Raw genomic sequence first — 19,204 nt, forward strand, 5'->3', positions numbered from 1 at the left:
ATGAAAGGAACCGAATGCTCGTTGGAGGTGGAGATGCAGGCAATGTTTCCCCTCACGTGGTGGATTGCAGAGGGAGACAAACCTGCGGAGATAAGAGGTCGTGGAGGATCGTCGACGGTGCGGGGTTGTCGAGCAGACAGGAGACAGCACAAGGAAGATGGGAGAGAAGACGAGAGACGAGAGAGAGAGAAGCAGGAGAAAAGCACGAATTGGCCGGCAATTGATGCTTGAGGCTGTTGGGAGAAGGTTGGGGGAGTCTGCGGTGGTCTCGTGCCCCCGGGCCACGCTTGGTCGAGCGCCCAAGGGCCCGCCCGGGCGCTAAGCGTCCCCTCTCTTGTCTCCATCGGTGGAACTGGCAGGCACGCGTCCAGCCTCCTCATCCCAGGCATGAACTGCGGTCCTGGGAGTCTTCAATCCTTATACGACTATATATAGACACTTATAACCATACCAGTCAGGTCCCTAGTCTACAGTAGCCGACTGTCGGACGCAAAGGGCGTTGTCTACGCCGCAGGAACAGCGGGCTCTGACCTTTGTCCCTGGCCCCATTTGCATGTGATTCCCCGCCATGGCTGCGCAGCTAGCAGGCACAGACCAGGCACGAGCTCCGTACAGGCAATGGAGGACGCAGCAGGAGATCCTCTACGTGTATCTCTCCTCGCTACGGAGTTGCAATTAATGGACCTTCTGCCACTCTGCTGTCCGGAATGCAGGCAACGCCCAACTGCCGGGGCAGCTCACCCACGGCTGACGTCAGCATCAGAGTTTCATGTAACGGCCTGAGGCGTCAATCAATACCGTCTCAGGCATTCGACTTTGCTCAGCAGAAACCGTAAATCACATGCACATCCCCACCCTAACCCTAACATGCTTCCCAATCAGTCCTAGTCGACAACTTCAGGACTAGCGCCCGGAACACCTGACCGCGCCCCACCCGCCCAACCATCTACAAAAGGCCAAACATCTCACCAGAGTTTTCCTTCTCTTTTTCTTCTTTTTCTTTTCTCCATCATCAGTAGAGGTTTACATTGACCATATGTAAATCAACACCGGAGCTCCGTCCACAGTGGCGGCTCGCTGAGGGTTATTCGTGTCCTTGAGATGGGTTTCCTTCCGTTCCCAGCTTCGGAGAGCAAAACTTTAGCCGGTTTGCGTCTTCCTTTTTCCCTAACTTCACATATGGCTCTGCTAGGGCTTTGGAAACAAAGTTTTCCCCATGCGCCTGAGCTGTGGAGGAGGCGTGAAATTATTACCTTTTTGAAACACCATAAGCATGTTTTGATGTTGATGTGCTTTGGTTTTCGCGCGTAAACTGTCGCCGCGCTGGCCGCCGCTGGCGAATTTTTTTTTTCCTATTTTATTTCGGCCAAATCCACCATGTTGTGTGTAGCCTGTGCGTATCTTGGAATCGTCGAGTTCGCCAGAAGAGTGGGTCAGACTTGCTCGATGCCTTACTTCGATGCTGCGCGGATCCTTGATGTCATTCGATTCGACGCTGTTCGATAAGAAAAATGAAACAATAATAATAATCGTTCGTTATTGGATTATGTCTATACATGTGTATCCATCCAAGCCTTCCAAACCTTTTCGACCCCCCCCCCCCCAATCTAACATCGAAACTCAATCGTCACCCTCTGTCCATCCCCTTCGTTGAGGCCAATGGATACCATATCACCCCGGAACTCCGCTCGGTATAATATGCTCGTCGTTCTGTTTCATGCAACCCGACGTCCCATGCAAGAATAATATAGAATAAAACCCATCATGCAGCATCACCAGGCTCTTTTATCATAGCCTTACACACGTCCAGCCCGTCCAACCTGGATCCTCTCTCCGGTCCACTTGTCGTCGCTCCGCAGCACCGGCCAGCTGGTGCCGTCCGCCTTGACCAGCGTCAGCTCCAGCTTGGTGCCCAGGACCTTGAACTGCGACTTCTCCGGGTCGATGGGCGCGAAGAGGTTCCAGGTCTTCTTGAAGCGCTTGTTGTCCGAGGTCGGGAGGTCGAAGTCGATGCTGTTCGATGAGAACTCGACCTTGGCGGCGGCCTTGTCGATCTTCTTGAGGTAGAGCGACGCGATCACGGAGGAGGGGGTCTGGTAGAAGTCGTTCCTGTAGAGGCAGTCGTTGTCAGACCTGTCGTCTTTTCCCTCCCCATTTCCTTTTATCAAAAGGTAGCAACCCGGTATAGACTTACCTCACATCCTCAACCTTCTCCTCCCCGGCTGGCTTTCCCTTGCCCACGAAGAGATGTCTCGTCTTCTCCTTGCATCCCGGGATCTTCATGAACTCGTCAAACTCCAGCACACGTCTCTTGCAGCATGACCATCCCTTGCTCCCCTCGTGGAAGATCGGCTGTCCAGGGTGGTGCAGGCATTTCTCCTCATCTCTCGAGATTGACGGATCGTAGGTCGCGTTGCACCCGCGCCGGCGGCAGGACGCATTGGCCGGGATCTCAAGGGAAGGGTCGTCGTCCTCAGACTCGGGGGCAGGAGCTTCTGCGCCGGGTGGAGGGACAGCGACGGCCGGAGACACCGCAGGCCGCGGCGGCTCCGCGGGCTGGGGAGCTGCAGCTGGAGCTGGACGCTCTGGAAGGACGGTCGTTGTCTCGGCGGGCTTCTTCTCAGCCTCAGCGGGCGTGTCGTCGACAGTAGAGTGCTTGCCTGTCGTGCAAGGCGGGATCGCGAGGAACTCGTCGAAGGTCAAGACGCGGGGCTTGCAGCATTTCCAACCTGGTCGGGTGTGAGCATGACGCCGTTCTTATCTTTCCTCCGCCTGGAAACCATGTACCCCGGAGGTAGTTGCACGAGGGGAATTGCTGCGTCCCGTCGAGCAACTCCCAAGGTCCTTAGGTCTCTAACTTACCTTTCTGTCCCTCGTGGAAGACCGGTGGGCCAGGGTGATACACACACTCCTCCTCCGGGTCGGTGAACACCTTGCCACACCCCTTGTGGACGCACTTTGAGGCCATGACGGCTGCAGCTGTAGACGTAGATGAGCGCGACAGTGACAGGAGATAATTCAGAAACGGTGATCAGGGCTGTCACGGGTGGAACGCTGTAGAAATCGGGGTTTTATCTGTTCCCTTCAGCCATGCGCCTCCCGCACTCAATGGACATACGGCCCAATCGGGTTAGGCTGGACAAGCTCGAAGATTCCATCATATCCATGGCTCGGCAGCCCGCACTCCCCGGTCTCTCCTCCGCATTCGACCTCCGACAGCAAAATCCAAGATCTCTTTTCTTTTGTCTACACCGAACCAATGTTTCCAACACGAGCTCTATTTGCCCCAGGCGTCCGTCTGACGCTGTTCACCCGTGTCGGCTGCTCCCTCTGCGACACCGCGAAAGACAACGTGCTCAACGTCCGCAAACGCAGACCGTTCGATTACTCGGAGATAGACGTGATGGCACCGGGAAATAAAATCTGGAAGGATGTCTACGAGTTCGATGTCCCTGTTCTGCACGTGCAGACCGTCGAGGAACGGCAGGCTGGGGCCGTTGAAGAGGTCTCCGAGCCTAAGAAGCTGTTCCACAGATTTACAGAGCAAGAGGTTGAGAAATCGATCGACGAGGCTCAACAACAACCAATTTGATTATTTTCCCTGGTTTCCCGGGTCCTGGTGATCTACGGATGGAGAAAATTTGCTCAGACTCGGTATCTAGTACGTAGGGACGGCGGCGCCACTCTTGGCCCCTTGGGCGGTTTCCAGTGCGTTCGAGAGGAAGGTCGGGAGAGCGACGACATCAGCAACAACGGAGATCTGGAAATACCGGTGTTGGCGAATATGTTGGCATTGACTGTGAAGGAGTACGTTCAGGAGAACTCACCATGTGGAAACCTTGGTCGGCGTACTTCTTCGCTGCCTCTCCACCCACGCAGTAAATGCCTGCTCGCTTCCCGTTGTCGACAGCCGCCTTGCGGATACGCTCAATTGCAGCGTTCAGGTCCTCATGGAACGCACCCGTTACTGGGCGGCCGATGTTGTTTCCTAGGTCCCAGGGACCGACGAAGAGGACGTCAATACCGGGGACTTTTGCAATCTCTTCAACCTGTGTTCATTAGTCTTGTCAGTCACCGCTTGTTTTCGGAACCAGGCATCATGATGTGAATGTCTACAATATGATCCCACCTACATTCTCAAGGGCCTCCTTGGTTTCGATCTGTACGATGGTAAGGAGGGCATCATTTGCCTGTTGGAGGTACTCGACCTGAGAGATACCGCCCGTCGATCCCATGGGAAAGGGGCTTCCGAAGCCTCTCCGTCCAACGGGTGGGAACTTGGCGGACTCGACAAGTCTCCTGGCATCATCTGCTGTATATAGAAGTGGCACGACAATCCCGTGAGCACCAGCGTCCAATGCACCTATGTCATGAATTGTTTAGCAACTGTCTGCAACATGTTACCTAGGGGGTGAAACACCTACGCTTCACCATCCAGCCCTCGTTGGCCGCGATCCGTACAATTGGGCTGACGCCCGTCGCCGCAATAGCCGCGACAGCCTCATGCATCTGCCAATCTATCACTCCCCGTCAGCAGCAGCCCACTTTACAGTGTAAGACTTTTACCATGACAGGGCCAGATAGCGTACCAGCAATGTTTCCATGCTCTGTATCAACGCAGATCCAGTCGTAACCACTCCTGGCCATCAACCGCGCATGGTTGGCACCCGGGAGCATCTGCCATGCTCCGAAGGACAGGCCGCGCTGGGTGCGCAGGGCAGTCTGCAGACGGTTTGCAGTCTGCATAGCGGTTGCCATTTTATAGAGATTCGATCGAATTAAAATGAAGCAGTAGGGTTAAAAACGAAGAGAGGATTCAATTGAATTAGGTCAGCGCGAAAGGTGCCCAGCCAGCAGAGAAAGACGATCCAGTCCAAGCAGACAAACCACACTGCTGAATCTTATATATCGTCAGCTGTCAGGACCCAGACCCCGATTCGTATTCGAGAAAAGAAAGAAACGAAAGAATCCAGACGTCGCCATTCTTCTCCATCACCCCTCATCTCGCTCGCAGCTCGCCCGAACCCGTGCCCACACGCGGGGTCGCCGTCGTTTTGGCGGGGTTCGGAGTATCGGCCGATGGGGAAAGGGTTCCTGCTCCACGGATACTGTGCTCCGTATTCTTATCAAGCCCGACGCGAAACTGGGACACCGATACAGGATACCGACAATAAAGCATTGTATATTCCATATATGGGCTATTGAATTGTAATAGTCCCTTTGAGATTCAACCAATAAATGGTGCTCTTTGAGAAAAAAAACAAAGTCGATTTACGGCATCGGGAGAAGGTAGTATGTAGCAGCTGGTGTAGCTATCTCGGCCCGTCTCCGAGATGAGATCCATACGGAACGGACCAATCGGATAAATGCCTACGTTGCATACACCTCTTCCTGGTATGTATGCCCTGCACGTGCAAATAGTCGAAAATCCATCATGTAAACTTGATGCATATAAGATGGAGGCTTAGCAAAGTTTTGAAGATTCTAACAAGCATCGCCTTATAATCACCTGCATCTGGCTTTCTTTTCCTCCATACGCTGATTTTGACATTCTCGACAACTACCAAGTTAGTAGCTAAATGAAACCGAGAAATGCTGTGATGTCACTTTATATTCTGGTCATATCCATCCACAATTGGAACAGCACCCAGTTGGCTTTTGCCTAGTTATTTACCTGTTGATCACCATAGAAGGCAGCCCAAGGTTCATAGCCGTCATCTTGGAAGATCTTCTCGAGCTGGCGTCTCCGGATGCCAATGTTCCCACCGTCAAAGAGCGGGAGACACATGGCGTCGTTGAGAAGTCGTGGGAAGGGCTGATCTTTTGTGTAGGACGTTCTGTGTTCGTCAGTTGGTTATTCCTTCCCATTCACCCACTGCGAGGATATCAGATGGTCAGATACGAATATTGAGTGAGCACTCACATCCCAACAGCCTTCATCGCATCCTCCACACACCGGACCGCATTATCCGCGGAAAAGATCTTCGCCTGCAGACACAGCTCCAGCCGTGCCCTGAAATCCCCCGGCCCGTGCTGCAACCCATGCAGCGCCTTCCACGTCAAGAGCCGCGACGTATCCGCGCGCATCTTGATATCGATCAGTAGGTCCGCTACACTTTGGCGCTGCAGGAGGGGCACAGCGCCACGGCGAGAATCCGTCTTCGCGAACTGCAGCGCGGACTCGAACGCCGCACGCATGATTCCCACGGATAGGGCGCCCACAAGAGCTGCAGACGTCCCGAATGCCTGTTCCACGACGGAGGCACCTGTCCCGGGGGATGCGAGCAGGTTCGCTTCTGGAACGCGGAGGTTCATGAATCGGCTGTGGGGGCCTGATGTTGCAGTGAGACCGGTCAATTCAGAGTCGTGTAGGACGGTGTATGCTCCTGGTTCATTCTGGGCGATGACCTTCGGCGTGACGATGAGGATGAGAATCGCTGCTGATGGGTCTGCGGAGGGATCCTGAGGTGAATTGTCCTGCGAGTATCGGCAGACAACGCATTGGAGGTCTGCTCCTTTGCCGTCCCAGCCGCCGCTGTTGGTTGTCCAGAGCTGTCGATGGTTGTCAGTGTCAGGAGTGAACGGAAGCAGTAGCCAATGGAAATAATATAGATAGTATACATATATTCAACATTAGTATACGCTGGGATATACAGGGTAAGACAACCGCAGTGGAAATAGAGGGACAAAACCAACAGACCTTCTCCCCATTGATAACCCAATATCTCCCCTCTTTCCTCGCCGTCGTCTGCAACCCTTTGCCTCCCTTCTCAAGCCAATTCGCCGTCCCCCCAGGCTCCGAGTGCACCAAGCTGGCCAACGGCTCTCCCTCCCCGCTCAAGAAAGGCTTGAGAAACCGTTCATGCTGCTGCGCACTCCCAGCCAGGATCAGCGGCGTTAGTCCAAGACCCGTCCCCGCGATGGTCAGCGCGACGCTCGTCTCGACGGCGTAGAACTCCTCGAGCAGGATGGCAGCGTCCACAAAGCTGCTGCGGGTTCCGCCCAGCTCTGTCGGAATCTGCCCCTTGATCAGGCCGGCCTCAACAGCTTGGCGGTAGGTCGAGCGTGTGGAGCGGAAGCGCGACCTTTGGTCTGGCAGGTGCGAGTATGTTTCTCTGGCGCTGGCGAGGGGCCCTTGCGCGAAAGCGCGGGCATTTTGCTGGAGCTGTCGCTGCTCGCCTGTAAGATGGAAATCAATCATTCTTCAGTCTGTAATGGCGGTCAAGAGGATATTAACTTAGCCACGGGAGTATGTATACCATTGCAGGATATTAGGTATGTAGGAGGATGGCTATGTAATTATAAGCAAGTCTCCTACCTATACAACCATACCGGGTATGGAAACAGGTACGACATCGACAGTCATACGACCGAGCCACACACCTAGCTTACAGCTCTACACGAAGGCAAGGATCTCGCATGTATACTGATTACTGCATCATGCGTTGGCGCATAGGGCCGACGGGGAGACGCACTGACTGCGGGGTACTCCACCATCAATCATCATGCATTTTGCCAGAGGATGCGCATAATTTCGGTTTCTAGAGGAAGGTAAGAGAGCATACGCCATAGTCGGCTTTATCTGATTCCCTTTCTGATCGGTAGCCTTCTTCATCTCACGTCAGCAGTAAAATCCGTCCTCATGCCCCGCGGGCTTGCTGTCAAACGGAAGATGGGAATTGTTTATCCTACATGGTCTCTCTCCTAAAAGTTTCGCCTCGCATGATTTGGTGCAGCATACTGTTTATACTGCTTTGTGGTAATTTGTCCAGGCCACTGGGAAATTTCACTATTATTCCACAAGATGATATATTCATCGTGCCTTAATACCTATCTACAAATGCGATGGAAGCTAAAAATTTCCTGAGCTATCTATCTCTGTGAATCTAGTAGATTAAGGTACCTTTTAAAGAGAATAGGCAGGCAGTAACATACCCAGCGTTGATGTGTTTTCTAGGGGAGTGTTACGCACTCCTTAGGTCCCGAGTTGCAATGGTGGCTTGGTCTACAGGGAGGCTTGGGCTTCGTAGGTCAAACACCACAAGAGTAACAATTTCTGACTGATAGACAACGCGACTAAGGTGAAGTAGAGCGCCTATTGGGTATGTATACTCAATAGTAGGTTAGCCTGTTGACCTGCCAGTATATAACCAAGTAACAATGTGTTATTGAGCACGGAGAACTAAAGTGTCAGCCGAATATTACCACTATAACCTAGTGGTATGCCAAGAGACCTATCAGCCTAGTCAGCACACGCCGATTCGGATCTGCAGAAGGTCATAATCCCTGCAATAAAGGAATCATACTGTCTATACCCGAAACCGCCTATTTTCTTTTGTTATATCCTTTCATATTTCATGAAAATGTCTCAGGATCGTTAAATGAAGAAATATTCGGAAGGTCTCAACCCCTAATTCCATAAGAGTAAATAGTCAGTTAGTTAGGTAGATTCGAATAATCAGAGCTTTCATCATCAGACCTTCGGATTACTAGGTTCGCGCAGTCTGACATAAAGCTATCTATATGGTGGTAATGATGCGTCCTTATATAACCCTAGCCATATACCATCTCTCCTACTCTCAGAAGAGTATATCTCAGAGTATATCCAGTCATCTGCTCTTTCCGTATACTCCCTTGTATACTCCCTCAGGAGTATATCCTAGGGTATATAATCACGTGACCTAAGTCGGTATAATATCCTTCCGTGATCCTGCAAATAGTCCTATCTCCTGCCTTGTAGGGTATCGCCTGTTATGCAAGCCGCGTTGGTCAGGGAGCAAGGCACATGTATCGATTGCATGTTTGGGTCCTGCACACTTTCGTTTGATTTCTTCTTTTTTCACCGTGTCCATGGGTATATCCTGATATTAAGTATGTTAGATTTACCGTTCTTCGAGTAACTTACTGTAGAATGATGCTGCGCATTCAATTTTCATGATCAGTCTATTCATTCTCAAGCCGACCTCGGATCTTTATTTTTAAAACGCATGTGCCTATCCGCCCCTCATGCTGTGGAACGTGCTTCAACATCGACTGCTTAGCACCCTACCTTTTACTAAAACAGGGTGAACGGTGAATAGGTTTAGTTACAATCTCGACGCTTGGGTATGGAAATAAGGGAATCAAACTGTAAGCCAATAGCATCAGAAGACACTTTGGCCGAGTGGTTAAGGCGCAAGCCTGCTACTAGACTAGCTCCGCTAGGATAGCAGCGATCAAGTTGAGCTTGTGGGTTCGCCCGCCTGGGTTCGAATCCCAGAGGTGTCGTATTCTTTTTCCATAATTTTTTTGTCTCTAACTTTCTGCCAACCTCACCAACCCACACGGGACTGAGAAACAGAAACAGTTCGTGCTGAAAGCATTGAGATGCCTGGTACTGTTACGGCTGCAGATGTCCCATTTATGTGCGGTGAGGTCCTTCCTCAATTTGGATTGATAGTTCAACCGCTGAGAACAACATACAGCGTTCCCCTTTGCCCCCACGGTCGATTCAACCTATTCACCATCCCTTTTTACGTGTGAGCGATCTTGTTTCTAACGCTCCCTATATTCCAGTCGAATCGTTCGAACTTCTTCAGTAGCTAAGGTAAAGTTCGGACGCGGAAATTATTTCCATAGACCTATAAATGACGACAGAAGAAATATGGAGCATGTCCCTCCGCACTAACACATGCATGCAGCATTTCAAATCAGCAAACACCAGGCTGGTGAGCCCGTGACTTCGCCAGCAAAACAGGTGACAGATTCAATTATTCTGGTTGATCGTCAAGCTACACAACCACTTCCGCTCCTGGCATCCCGCTATGATCATCCACCTGGAAGCAAAACTCTGACGGCTCGTACGTTCGGCGTGTGACGCTTCCATTGTTTTACGAGCTAAACTAGCCCATGACAATGGCTAATTATTTCCCGGATTTCTCTACTACATAAATCATGGGGCTATAAGTTGCTATACAATGTGGGTCCTTACTCACTAACATAGGTTTTGCATGGCGACTGTTCCTGCTTTTAGGTCCCAGGTACCTTTTGAGGCAGCCTGACTGAACATCAGTGGAACAAGGGATCCTCTGCACTTTGCGGTGCAGGGTCTTCTGGCCAGATTCTTGGTCAAAGACTACACTACGAACCGTGAAGATGTTCCACATCGTGTATGCCCTGTTTAAAAAACTCCAAGGCGTGATAGACACCCGAGCTTGCAAACGGCAAGCGATCGTGTCCCAGAGTGATCCAAGCGCTCGGTATGATCCCTATGATGGTCGTGGACAGCTCAACGGCGGGGTCCATACGAGTATCTGCCAGCGTCCAGGCCTCTGGACTCACCGCCGGAAAGGCGGGACGCACTCCACCTGGTCTGTTCAGCTAGTCCAACGGCCAGCCTCGTGGAAGGCCGTGACTGGGATTTAGCTACTGCAGACGCCGTGACGGCTCGCAGTAGATGCATGATCACGTGACAAACGGTCCGACATCCCGGGTCTCGGTCCCTCTCCTTAACCTCCATCCGTCTTCGGCTTTTCGGACGAGTGGACATCCTGCCCTGCAGCCATTGACTTCAGCCATTCCTGCAGCTGGGATGAGCTGGGCTGCTGCGATTACTCCAGAGATTCATCCGTGCGCGGATGTCTCATTTTCGAGAGACTTCCAAGTTACTACGCAGCATGGCGGTTGCTGATGCCAACCGGACCGATGACGATAAGGCGTCCGCCAACTAAGTACTAGCCTAGTACTTCTTAAGTACTTTAGTATCTGTCTAGTGTATAGGTGCTGTTTAATTCCTCGCAAGTGCCAGCTGTATGTGCTACTCGAAATGCCGAATGCTAACTCCAGTGGGACCAGTGGTTCCTTCTCCTCATCAATGATGGTATCGGCTGTACTGACGAAGTCTCTGATCGACATGCTCATCTTGGTTCACTTCCAATGGATTAACGCGATCCAATTACAGATGAGGGGTTAAGGGTCCTGCTGCCCCTCATCTCTACGTCTCTTATCGGTACGACCCCTTCAGTGGAGACGACGCAGAGCGGGTAAATGGCACGTCGTGCCATCTATATAACCGTCGATACGGTCTCTGCTCGATCAGGCTCTTGAGTGTATCTGGCACACGTCGTTTTCTCCCTGGTTGGAACCTAGCGGACCGCCATGTCGTGGAAAGAAGTCTCCCCTGGCCGCTATGAGCGGCCCCTGAACGGTATCGAATTGATTGTCGTGGCCAAGGACGGGGGCGACCGCGAGCATTTTTCTCTCACCTCTGCTGTCCGCGTGACGATAGATCTTCCCTTGGAAGAGAGGGTCTCCGCCCTGCGTGAGGCATGGAAAGCGATGCGGCATGACTATCCAATGATAGCTGCTTGGAGGAGCGGCACCTCCATGGTCTACGAGACCCCTAATCCCGCGGCACTGGACACCTGGCTTAAGGAGACCTTTGTGGTCACCACCGAGCCGGCTACTGCTGAGGATCTCGTTGCCAGCTTCCGCCCGGGCCCGCTGGCCACCCTGCATTATCTCCCGCACACCTCCGAGATTGTGCTGCACAGCTCGCACTGGCGCATTGACGGTGTTGGGATGCTCCTTTTTCTGGACCGATTCTTCCAGGCCGTCGTAGAGCCGCGGAAGGTCCAGTTTGGTGATGAGCATGTCCGGCTGTCCCCCGACCTGGAACATGTCTTGTCCACGACCGCCCCCGCAACGCCGGAGACTGAGCGCACGGCAGAGGCCATGTTCCGCGTGCTTGCGGACAATGCCCCGTCGATGGGATTTGGGGTCTCTCCGGCAGCCGCCCCGGAGGGCACCCGCCGGCGCGCCGTGCGCTTCTCCCAGCAGGACACCACGGCCCTCCTTGCAGCCTGCAAAGAGCGTGGGTTCCGCATCACCGCAGCTGTCCAAGCCGCCATGCTGGTCGCAACACAGGAGTTCGCCTCCCCCGCGACCCGGAACCGGCCACACATCCAGGTATGTCCCACAAATCTACGGCCGTATCTGGAACCGCCCTTCAACAGCCCCGATCATGCCGTCATCATCTATGCCACGTCCTTTCCGCTCGCGCTGTCTCCACACGGGACCTTCGCTGAGCACGTTGCAACCCTCCGGGAATTTTACGCCCGCGATATCTCGCCCGCCACAAGCCCGGCCCTGTCCGCCGTAGCAGGCTACCACTATCGCCTGGCTGTGGAGTCGCCGAAACTCCCCCCGGACTGCCTACCGTTTTCCACCGAACCCTTCGTGGACAGTCTGGGGTTGCTGGACCAGTACATGAGCTCGGAGTACGGAGGAGGTCGGGTGCGCGTCGAGGAGTACTATTTTATGGCGGAGATGCTGGCCAAGGAGCTCATTGTTCCCATCTGGACATTCCGCGGACAGCTGGAACTGAGTGTGTGCTACAACGAGGCCCTCTACAAGCCCGAATTCATACAGAAGCTGTTGCAGAGAATATCGGCGATTTTGGTGACCGAGCTGGGGCTGCCGAACTGCAGCCCGGTACCCAGTTCCAGTTGGGTGGTGGAAAGCAAGCCAGAAAGTTCAAGCGCCCGGAAATCCACAGGTACCAAGAAATCACGCATTTTTGGCAATTGGCGAGATGATAAGGGTGGGAAAAGCAAATGGTCTCTTTCTCTCTCCTCTCTTTTCTTTTCCTTTCCTGTTGTTGCTTCTCTTCCCGTTTTGAGGAAATTGATATGAGTTATGAGCCATGAGCCGATGTATATACATGCCCGTCTATGACATAATATGAGTTGTTTCATGCCGACTTTCTGCCTACTTTCTGCCTTGTATGCCGTTGAATATAAGTATAGGTGCCCAGATACATGTGAAAACCAAGGAGACACGCTAGCCTCGACAGCCTATACATTAGGTAACTACAATTCCCAGCAGCACTTAATAAGACAGACAATGCATGAGACCTCACAGATTACCACTCCCCTGCCGGTCCAGCTTCAACGCCCGCGTCAACTTTCGCCACGACTCGATCCCGCGCCGCGCATGCTCCGCCGGCGTCCGAGGGTCCGGGTCCGCCAGGGTCCGCGAGAACAGCTCCATCGACACCCACCCGTCGAACCCAATATCTAAAAATGCCTGCGCGACCTCCATTACCGGAAGATACCCGCCACGGTCCTCCTCCCCCACAAACAGACGCGCATTCCGTGACCAGCTCATCCTTGCCGGCTGTCCCGGGACGTAGAACTTATGCCCCTCGACCAGCGGCGCACTTAACCGCTCTCCATCAACCACCTGCACGTAGAAGACCTTACGCGGGTCAACGCTCCGTCGGAGTCGCGATATAGACGCAGCCAGATCCGCCTCCGCGGTGGCTGTCTTCCCCGTGAGGGAAGCCGGATCGGCATATACCCGTCCCGCGATATTGAACGTGTCCAGACACAGTCCAAAATTCGGACGGTTGACTCGCTGGACGATGGCCCAGCTGGCTTCCCACGTATCGACGTGCGTGCCCCATGCGAGGGCCTCGTAGGCGAATCGGATCGGTGGGTTCTTTTGTGCCCCGAGGTCTGCGAGAGCACGGAGGTCGGAGACGATGATGTCTAGATCGCCGGTTGCTAGGGTGGAGGGGAGGAAGTTGGAGGGCACCTGGATGGTGGTGGTGTTGAGGATGCGGGCTAGGGAGAACCAGAGGGGGAGTTTTTGGGATAGGAGATGGGTGTGTTGGGTGCGGGAGAGGAGGCCTTCGTAGAAGGAGAAGGGTTGGAGGCAGATTATGGTGAGGTGTAAGGAATCACAGAGCTGGCGGACTCTGCGGGCTGCGGAGAGGAGGTCGTTCCTTGATGGAGATGAGTTGCTGCTGGATGTGTTGGAGAGTTTCCGCGCGAGGTGTTCGAGGTCCTCGTAGAAGAGCTCGATACCCTCGAAGCCGTGTTTGGCGGCTTCCTCGAGCTTGTCGGTGAGGGAGTGGATGCCGGGGCGTCCGAGGGACATAGATGCAATGGCTGGTCGGGGCATGATGATTGATGTTTGTTAAAGATATATATATATATATATATAGATGTTGATACCATCAATCTTCAGATGCTGTGATGTCGATTTCCTGATTGGTTTGCCACCGTCGTCTGCCCGCCTGTCCTCTGTTTGGACCGTCAGTAAAGGGAATCAAAAACGAGGACGATGCACTCTTTAACAAACCGTCATCTTGATATGGCCTTCAGACAGATATCGAGACCATATACGTCTAATACCATGTATCATCCAATGGGGATGTGCCATCGCGGTGGAACCGCCGACGCTGTGCGCGCGGAAACAGGCATTATCCTTCAGATACATTTCAAGGGTTTAGCAGATAGTATCCAGATCCGGAGGGAGCAAGCTCGCATATTGTCGGGTGTATGTGATGTTGTTAGAGCAAGAGGAGTTGAGGGGAGCCTTGCGGGTATGCGTTTAACCCCTTTCGTTTATCCGGATACGACACATCTCCTCACCACATTGATATCCGATGTTCAATAAATCGAGAACCCGATCGTGCTAACCAGCTCTTCACCGCGTGATTGTTTAGCCTTGTTTTGTTTCTCATGCTATACCATTTTGATTATGTGTGATCTTCTGAGGTTCACTATGTCTGTCTGCAGAGTGACTTTGATGATGATACATGCCCTATCATAGGAACATGTATACCTCTTCTTCGGGGACTACAATTCTGTTTCCTCAACCAATCGAGTCTACATTTTGCTGTTATCTCTCCTGTGCTTAACACTGTTCTTTTGTATACACACATCTTGCACATGCCCCTCAAAATCGCCATCATCGGCGCAGGCCTCATCGGCCCTCGCCACGCACAAGCCGTGCTATCCAACCCATCAACAGAGCTCGTCGCCCTCGTCGACCCTGCTCCAAGCGGCCCTGCCACAGCCACACAGCTCCAGACAAGATACTTTCCTTCCATCTCCTCTATGCTCTCCTCCATTGACAGTGACAACAAACCCGACGCCGCCATCGTCTGCACCCCCAACGACACCCACGTCCCTGTGTCCAAGGAGCTCCTCTCCGCGGGTCTCCACGTCCTCGTTGAAAAGCCGCTCAGCACATCCATCGACACCGGCCTCTCCCTCCTCCGCCACGCTGCAAGGCCCGAACACGCACATTTGAACCTGCTAGTCGGCCACCATCGCCGCTTCAACCCCTACATCGTCAAGACGAAGGAACTAATCGACTCCAACTCCCTAGGCCGCATCATCGCCATCAACAGCCTCTGGACACTATACAAACCGCCCGAATACTTCTCCGAACCCACAACCTGGCGCCGGTCCCGGGAAACAGGAGGCGGTGTCGTGCTGATCAACCTCGTCCACGACATCGATATCCTCCAATACCTGTTCGGTCCTATCGTGCGTGTCCGCGCGGAACGGACTGCACCATCACGACCCAATCCGCCCCACGACGCTGAAGACGGGGCAGCGATCACGTTCCGCTTCGCGTCAGGCGTCGTGGGGACGTTCCTCGTGTGCGATGCTACGCCCTCGCCGCATAACTTCGAGGCTGGCACGGGTGAGAATCCGACTATTCCGCGGACGGGGGAGGATTTTTATCGCATCTTTGGGTCTGAGGCCTGTTTGAGTGTGCCGGATATGGTGCGGTGGAGTTATGATGGAAAGGACGTGAAGAAGAAGAGCTGGACGGAGCCATTGACGGTGGAGAGGGTGGAAGTGTCAACGGACGTTGTGCCCTTGGAGGCGCAATTGGCGCATTTTGTGGATGTTGTCCAGGGGAAAGCGGAGCCGAGCTGTACGGGGGAGGCTGGGCTACGGGCGCTGGTCGTCTGTGATGCCGTGCGGAGGGCGATGGAGAGTGGGATGCTGGTTGATGTGGAGGATGTAGGTAGGATGATCCATGAGCGGGATGGGGAGGGGTTGTAATATATATCTGTAGGTCTATATATGGAAATAGAATAAACGGTGTAGTTAGATAGAACTGGATCGTCTAGGTCTAATCCAGAGAGCTTAGATCCGTAGGTATAAATATGATGTACATGGATAGACGAAAATGGAAATACAGATCTGGAGGTCCTGGTTCTCGAAGAAAAGATGCAGCGTACATTCGTAGTCAAGATAGAATTTCCATTCTATTGGTTTTAATACCTACATACATGCTTGGGGGAATCCTACCTGTACGCCATCTGTCTCCCTTCCCCTGACAGGGGCTGTAAAATGAACTCGGGTTCCCTCTGTTGATGCAATCCTAGAGTGAGATGGGGGCAGGGAAATATGTACGCAGTGTATATACACATGATGTACATATGTACATCTACTAGATCAAACACTATCTTCTCCAGGTACTTCGTTATCCCATTTACTTCGTCAGCCACTTAACCTCCGACCTTATCTGCGCAAAGTCCAGAACTCAGATCCAGCTCTACGCCTCCTCTACATGCAGCGCAGGCTCACGCAACCCTGGTTCTTGTTTCTCTGAAGAGAGCCCCGACTGCTCGATATCGTTCCGGAAGTGCTCCTCCTCCTCGCGCAGCCGGGATATGACAGTCCCATGCGCGCGCCACACCGGCTTCTCCTCGAAGAGCTGGTCCATACTCTCGAGGGGGACGCCCTTTGTCTCTGGGAGTAGAAAGAAGACGAATATAATAGACAGGATCATCAGCGACGCGAAGAAGAAGTACACGCCGTAGCTCATAGACGAGAACATCTGCGGGGTGAAGCGCGAGATGAGGAAGTTCCAGAGCCAGTTGGAGCCGGCGGCACAGGCTTGTGCGAGAGAGCGCATGTTAGGGTCGAACATTTCCTGCGTTGATGCTTTGTTAGGAAACTGAAACTCGAGCATCGAGTGAGGTTGTGCTGCTTACCGAGTTGACGACCCACGGAGTCCCGTTCCAAGAGGGAGTGTAGAAAACTGTCCACATATAGAAGAAGAACATCGCCGCAATCCCTCCACCGCTCATCTTGTCAGTTGGATTTTCCTCCGGCTTTGCGATCTTGATGTACCCGCCAACGATCCACAGGCAGATAGAACCTCCAGCAGCACCAACGAGGAGCAGCATCCGCCGCCCGACGTGGTCGATCAGGTAGAGGAGCCAGACGAACGTGATGGCCGTCTTTACCACGCCGAAAATACCAGTGGTGAACAGGCTGGTGTTCGTGCCACGGACACCGATGCTCCTGAAGACGGTCGGGCTGTAGTAGTTGATGGCGTTGATTCCAGAGCCATTCTGCCAGAGGAACAGCATGCTCCCCAGGAACAAGCGGTATATGACCTTCTTGTTCGTCCCCGCAGCCTTGAACGGTTTCCAGAATCCCATGCCAATAGTGGCACGCTGCTCCTCAAGAGCGTGATCGATGGCACCGATTTCCTCAACCATGTAGATGTCGTCTGGCTCGAGCTGACGTATCCAGCAGAGAGTGCGGATTGCTTCCTCGCGGCGGCCGCGCGAGAAAAGCCAGCGAGGAGATTCCTTGACGAATAGGGAGCCAATTATCAGAAGCCCAGACGGGATGAGCTGGACCGCAAACGGAATAAGCCACTGCTTGTGGCTGGGAGGAAGTGTTCCGTCCACACCATACTACAGATATTGGTCAGCTAGTAGCACAAATGCGATTTCGCAAGAAACAAATAATATCCTACGTTGATCCAGAAACCGACTAATCCGCCCATCTGCCATCCCAGCTCGTAGATCCCGACCAATCTGCCTCTGATAGCAGGTGGCGCAAGCTCAGAGATGTATATAGGCGTGATGTTCGAACCAGCACCAACGCCCAGTCCAGCAAGGACTCGTCCAGCATAGAGTAGACCAAGGCCGCGCTCGCCGGTCGCGCCCAGCATGAGACCGGCACCGAGAGTAAAGATAGCCGCAGCCGAGAGCAGTCCAATCTTCCTACCCCAGAAATGGCCAATAGGGTAGGCAAAGAAGGAGCCGAAAAAGGCACCCGCCTGGTAGCAGGAGACGATGTTTGCACTCAGCAGGTTGACCTCCGATTTGGTCTTCTCACCAAATTTAAATTCGTCCTGGAACGACTGCAGGGCCAAAGTGGTGCCAATGAAGGCGCTGTCATAACCGATCATGCATGAAGTGCATGAGGCGATAGCGGCCAGCAGGTATATTCTCCAGTTGTATACAGCCTTGGGTGTTGGCCGGTCCTCGACCAGCGTTAATATCGACATGGTAGCAAGGAAATTTGGACACTGAAGTTGGACAGAAAGCCTGGTCAACTATCCCACAGGGAGGCCAACGGCCGTGGGGGGAGCCAGAATTCCCTTAAAGGACTGGTATGAACCAGAAGCCGCACAATGACGGCTAGACAGGGCTAGCTGAAATCCCAGAAAAGATTCGCTAAGAGCAAAGATCCTGTAGAAAAGAATTCATAAATAGATAGACCCCTAGACAGGAATTTTATATGCATGTGCAGACCAGTTTCCACGTGGTTAGGGACATGCAGAATCAGATCTGGGGTTGGCCGGGGTACAAAGAAGTAAACAGAAAAAAAACCTGACAGGACCTGGCAGCAAGGGATATACCACGAGACGCCATGTCCGGGAGAAAGGTTTTTGTCTGCAGAAAAGGCTCGAGCGCTTAGACACCTTAGAATTTCCGCTATGCTTGGAGGTCGAAGGGCGGGTCCCAAAACCGGTGTCTTTTGCGCCTGTGGCCGGCGGGGAAGTCATCCTGACCCCGTATAACCCCGGAAAAAGTCCGTAGAATATGGGGATAAATGCGCAGATCCCCACGGGGTTGCTGACCTAGTAGAAGCATGTTTCACATGGATCTGTTTCGTCCTTGACCAGGACATCCGTTCGCATGTCCGACCGCTTGTAACCGCCCGCCATCTGAAGTTGTAACGCACAGGGATAGCAAGGGAAAAAGGCTTCCCCGGCGTAAAGATCCCCGTGGGGCGGAGAAGCGAAGAGTTTAATTTTTCTTGGGGGAAAAGCGTTCTGCCGCTCGTTTTGATCGTTAGCGAGGTGGAAAAGAAGCCGAGACTTCGCCGGATCTTTCATCATCCAACGCGGATTGGCTGAGATCTCCCTCGAACGGTCTGCAGAGACTCAGAGTGTCAAATTTATCGCCGTCATCGGACTTGGTAACTTGCGTCTCATCATCATAGTTCAAAGGATCGAAGAGCAAGTGTGCTGTTCACAGAACCAGTAAGCAACGGCGTGTGTTCAACGAATAATGTGTCCTTACCTGCAATTGAAGTCAATAGTTGAGCTCGTGTTAGCCTTCATCAACAGCTGATAGACGTCTGATTAGATTATCCCTGTTCTCTTT

At 53.0% G+C, this 19,204-nt stretch overlaps 8 protein-coding genes and 1 non-coding gene across 9 annotated transcripts; 4 read left to right on the plus strand and 5 right to left on the minus strand.

Moving 5' to 3' along the window:
* Positions 1-1,796: 1,796 nt before the first annotated feature.
* Positions 1,797-2,968, minus strand: VTN00DRAFT_9723 (uncharacterized protein; the record flags this gene model as incomplete). The annotated part of the gene is made up of 3 exons (XM_069436710.1): positions 1,797-2,109; positions 2,195-2,729; positions 2,863-2,968. 3 exons carry the CDS (start codon positions 2,966-2,968, stop codon positions 1,797-1,799), a joined length of 954 nt encoding a protein of 317 aa, XP_069284322.1.
* A 291-nt stretch (positions 2,969-3,259) lies between these two features.
* Positions 3,260-3,592, plus strand: VTN00DRAFT_9724 (uncharacterized protein; the record flags this gene model as incomplete). Its single annotated transcript, XM_069436711.1, has 1 exon — positions 3,260-3,592. One exon carries the CDS (start codon positions 3,260-3,262, stop codon positions 3,590-3,592), a length of 333 nt encoding a protein of 110 aa, XP_069284323.1.
* A 66-nt stretch (positions 3,593-3,658) lies between these two features.
* VTN00DRAFT_9725 (uncharacterized protein) lies at positions 3,659-4,758 on the minus strand (the record flags this gene model as incomplete). The annotated part of the gene is made up of 5 exons (XM_069436712.1): positions 3,659-3,760; positions 3,828-4,049; positions 4,134-4,363; positions 4,425-4,517; positions 4,590-4,758. 5 exons carry the CDS (start codon positions 4,756-4,758, stop codon positions 3,659-3,661), a joined length of 816 nt encoding a protein of 271 aa, XP_069284324.1.
* A 904-nt stretch (positions 4,759-5,662) lies between these two features.
* Positions 5,663-7,201, minus strand: VTN00DRAFT_9726 (uncharacterized protein; the record flags this gene model as incomplete). Its single annotated transcript, XM_069436713.1, has 3 exons — positions 5,663-5,837; positions 5,924-6,552; positions 6,701-7,201. The coding sequence occupies 3 exons, from the start codon at positions 7,199-7,201 to the stop codon at positions 5,663-5,665; spliced, it is 1,305 nt and encodes a 434-aa protein (XP_069284325.1).
* Positions 7,202-9,149: 1,948 nt separating this feature from the next.
* VTN00DRAFT_t181 lies at positions 9,150-9,267 on the plus strand. Its single transcript has one exon. It is a non-coding gene; the product is annotated as a tRNA-Ser (tRNA).
* Positions 9,268-11,136: 1,869 nt separating this feature from the next.
* On the plus strand, positions 11,137-12,672 carry VTN00DRAFT_9727 (uncharacterized protein; the record flags this gene model as incomplete). The annotated part of the gene is made up of 1 exon (XM_069436714.1): positions 11,137-12,672. One exon carries the CDS (start codon positions 11,137-11,139, stop codon positions 12,670-12,672), a length of 1,536 nt encoding a protein of 511 aa, XP_069284326.1.
* A 222-nt stretch (positions 12,673-12,894) lies between these two features.
* On the minus strand, positions 12,895-13,944 carry VTN00DRAFT_9728 (uncharacterized protein; the record flags this gene model as incomplete). The annotated part of the gene is made up of 1 exon (XM_069436715.1): positions 12,895-13,944. One exon carries the CDS (start codon positions 13,942-13,944, stop codon positions 12,895-12,897), a length of 1,050 nt encoding a protein of 349 aa, XP_069284327.1.
* Positions 13,945-14,717: 773 nt separating this feature from the next.
* On the plus strand, positions 14,718-15,848 carry VTN00DRAFT_9729 (uncharacterized protein; the record flags this gene model as incomplete). The annotated part of the gene is made up of 1 exon (XM_069436716.1): positions 14,718-15,848. One exon carries the CDS (start codon positions 14,718-14,720, stop codon positions 15,846-15,848), a length of 1,131 nt encoding a protein of 376 aa, XP_069284328.1.
* Positions 15,849-16,344: 496 nt separating this feature from the next.
* Positions 16,345-18,099, minus strand: VTN00DRAFT_9730 (uncharacterized protein; the record flags this gene model as incomplete). The annotated part of the gene is made up of 3 exons (XM_069436718.1): positions 16,345-16,725; positions 16,787-17,500; positions 17,563-18,099. 3 exons carry the CDS (start codon positions 18,097-18,099, stop codon positions 16,345-16,347), a joined length of 1,632 nt encoding a protein of 543 aa, XP_069284329.1.
* Positions 18,100-19,204: the final 1,105 nt, after the last annotated feature.

This window comes from Thermoascus crustaceus, assembly GCF_041956765.1.
Source record: "Thermoascus crustaceus strain CBS 181.67 unplaced genomic scaffold VTN00scaffold_8, whole genome shotgun sequence".
Classification (NCBI taxonomy): Eukaryota; Fungi; Ascomycota; class Eurotiomycetes; order Eurotiales; family Thermoascaceae; genus Thermoascus; species Thermoascus crustaceus.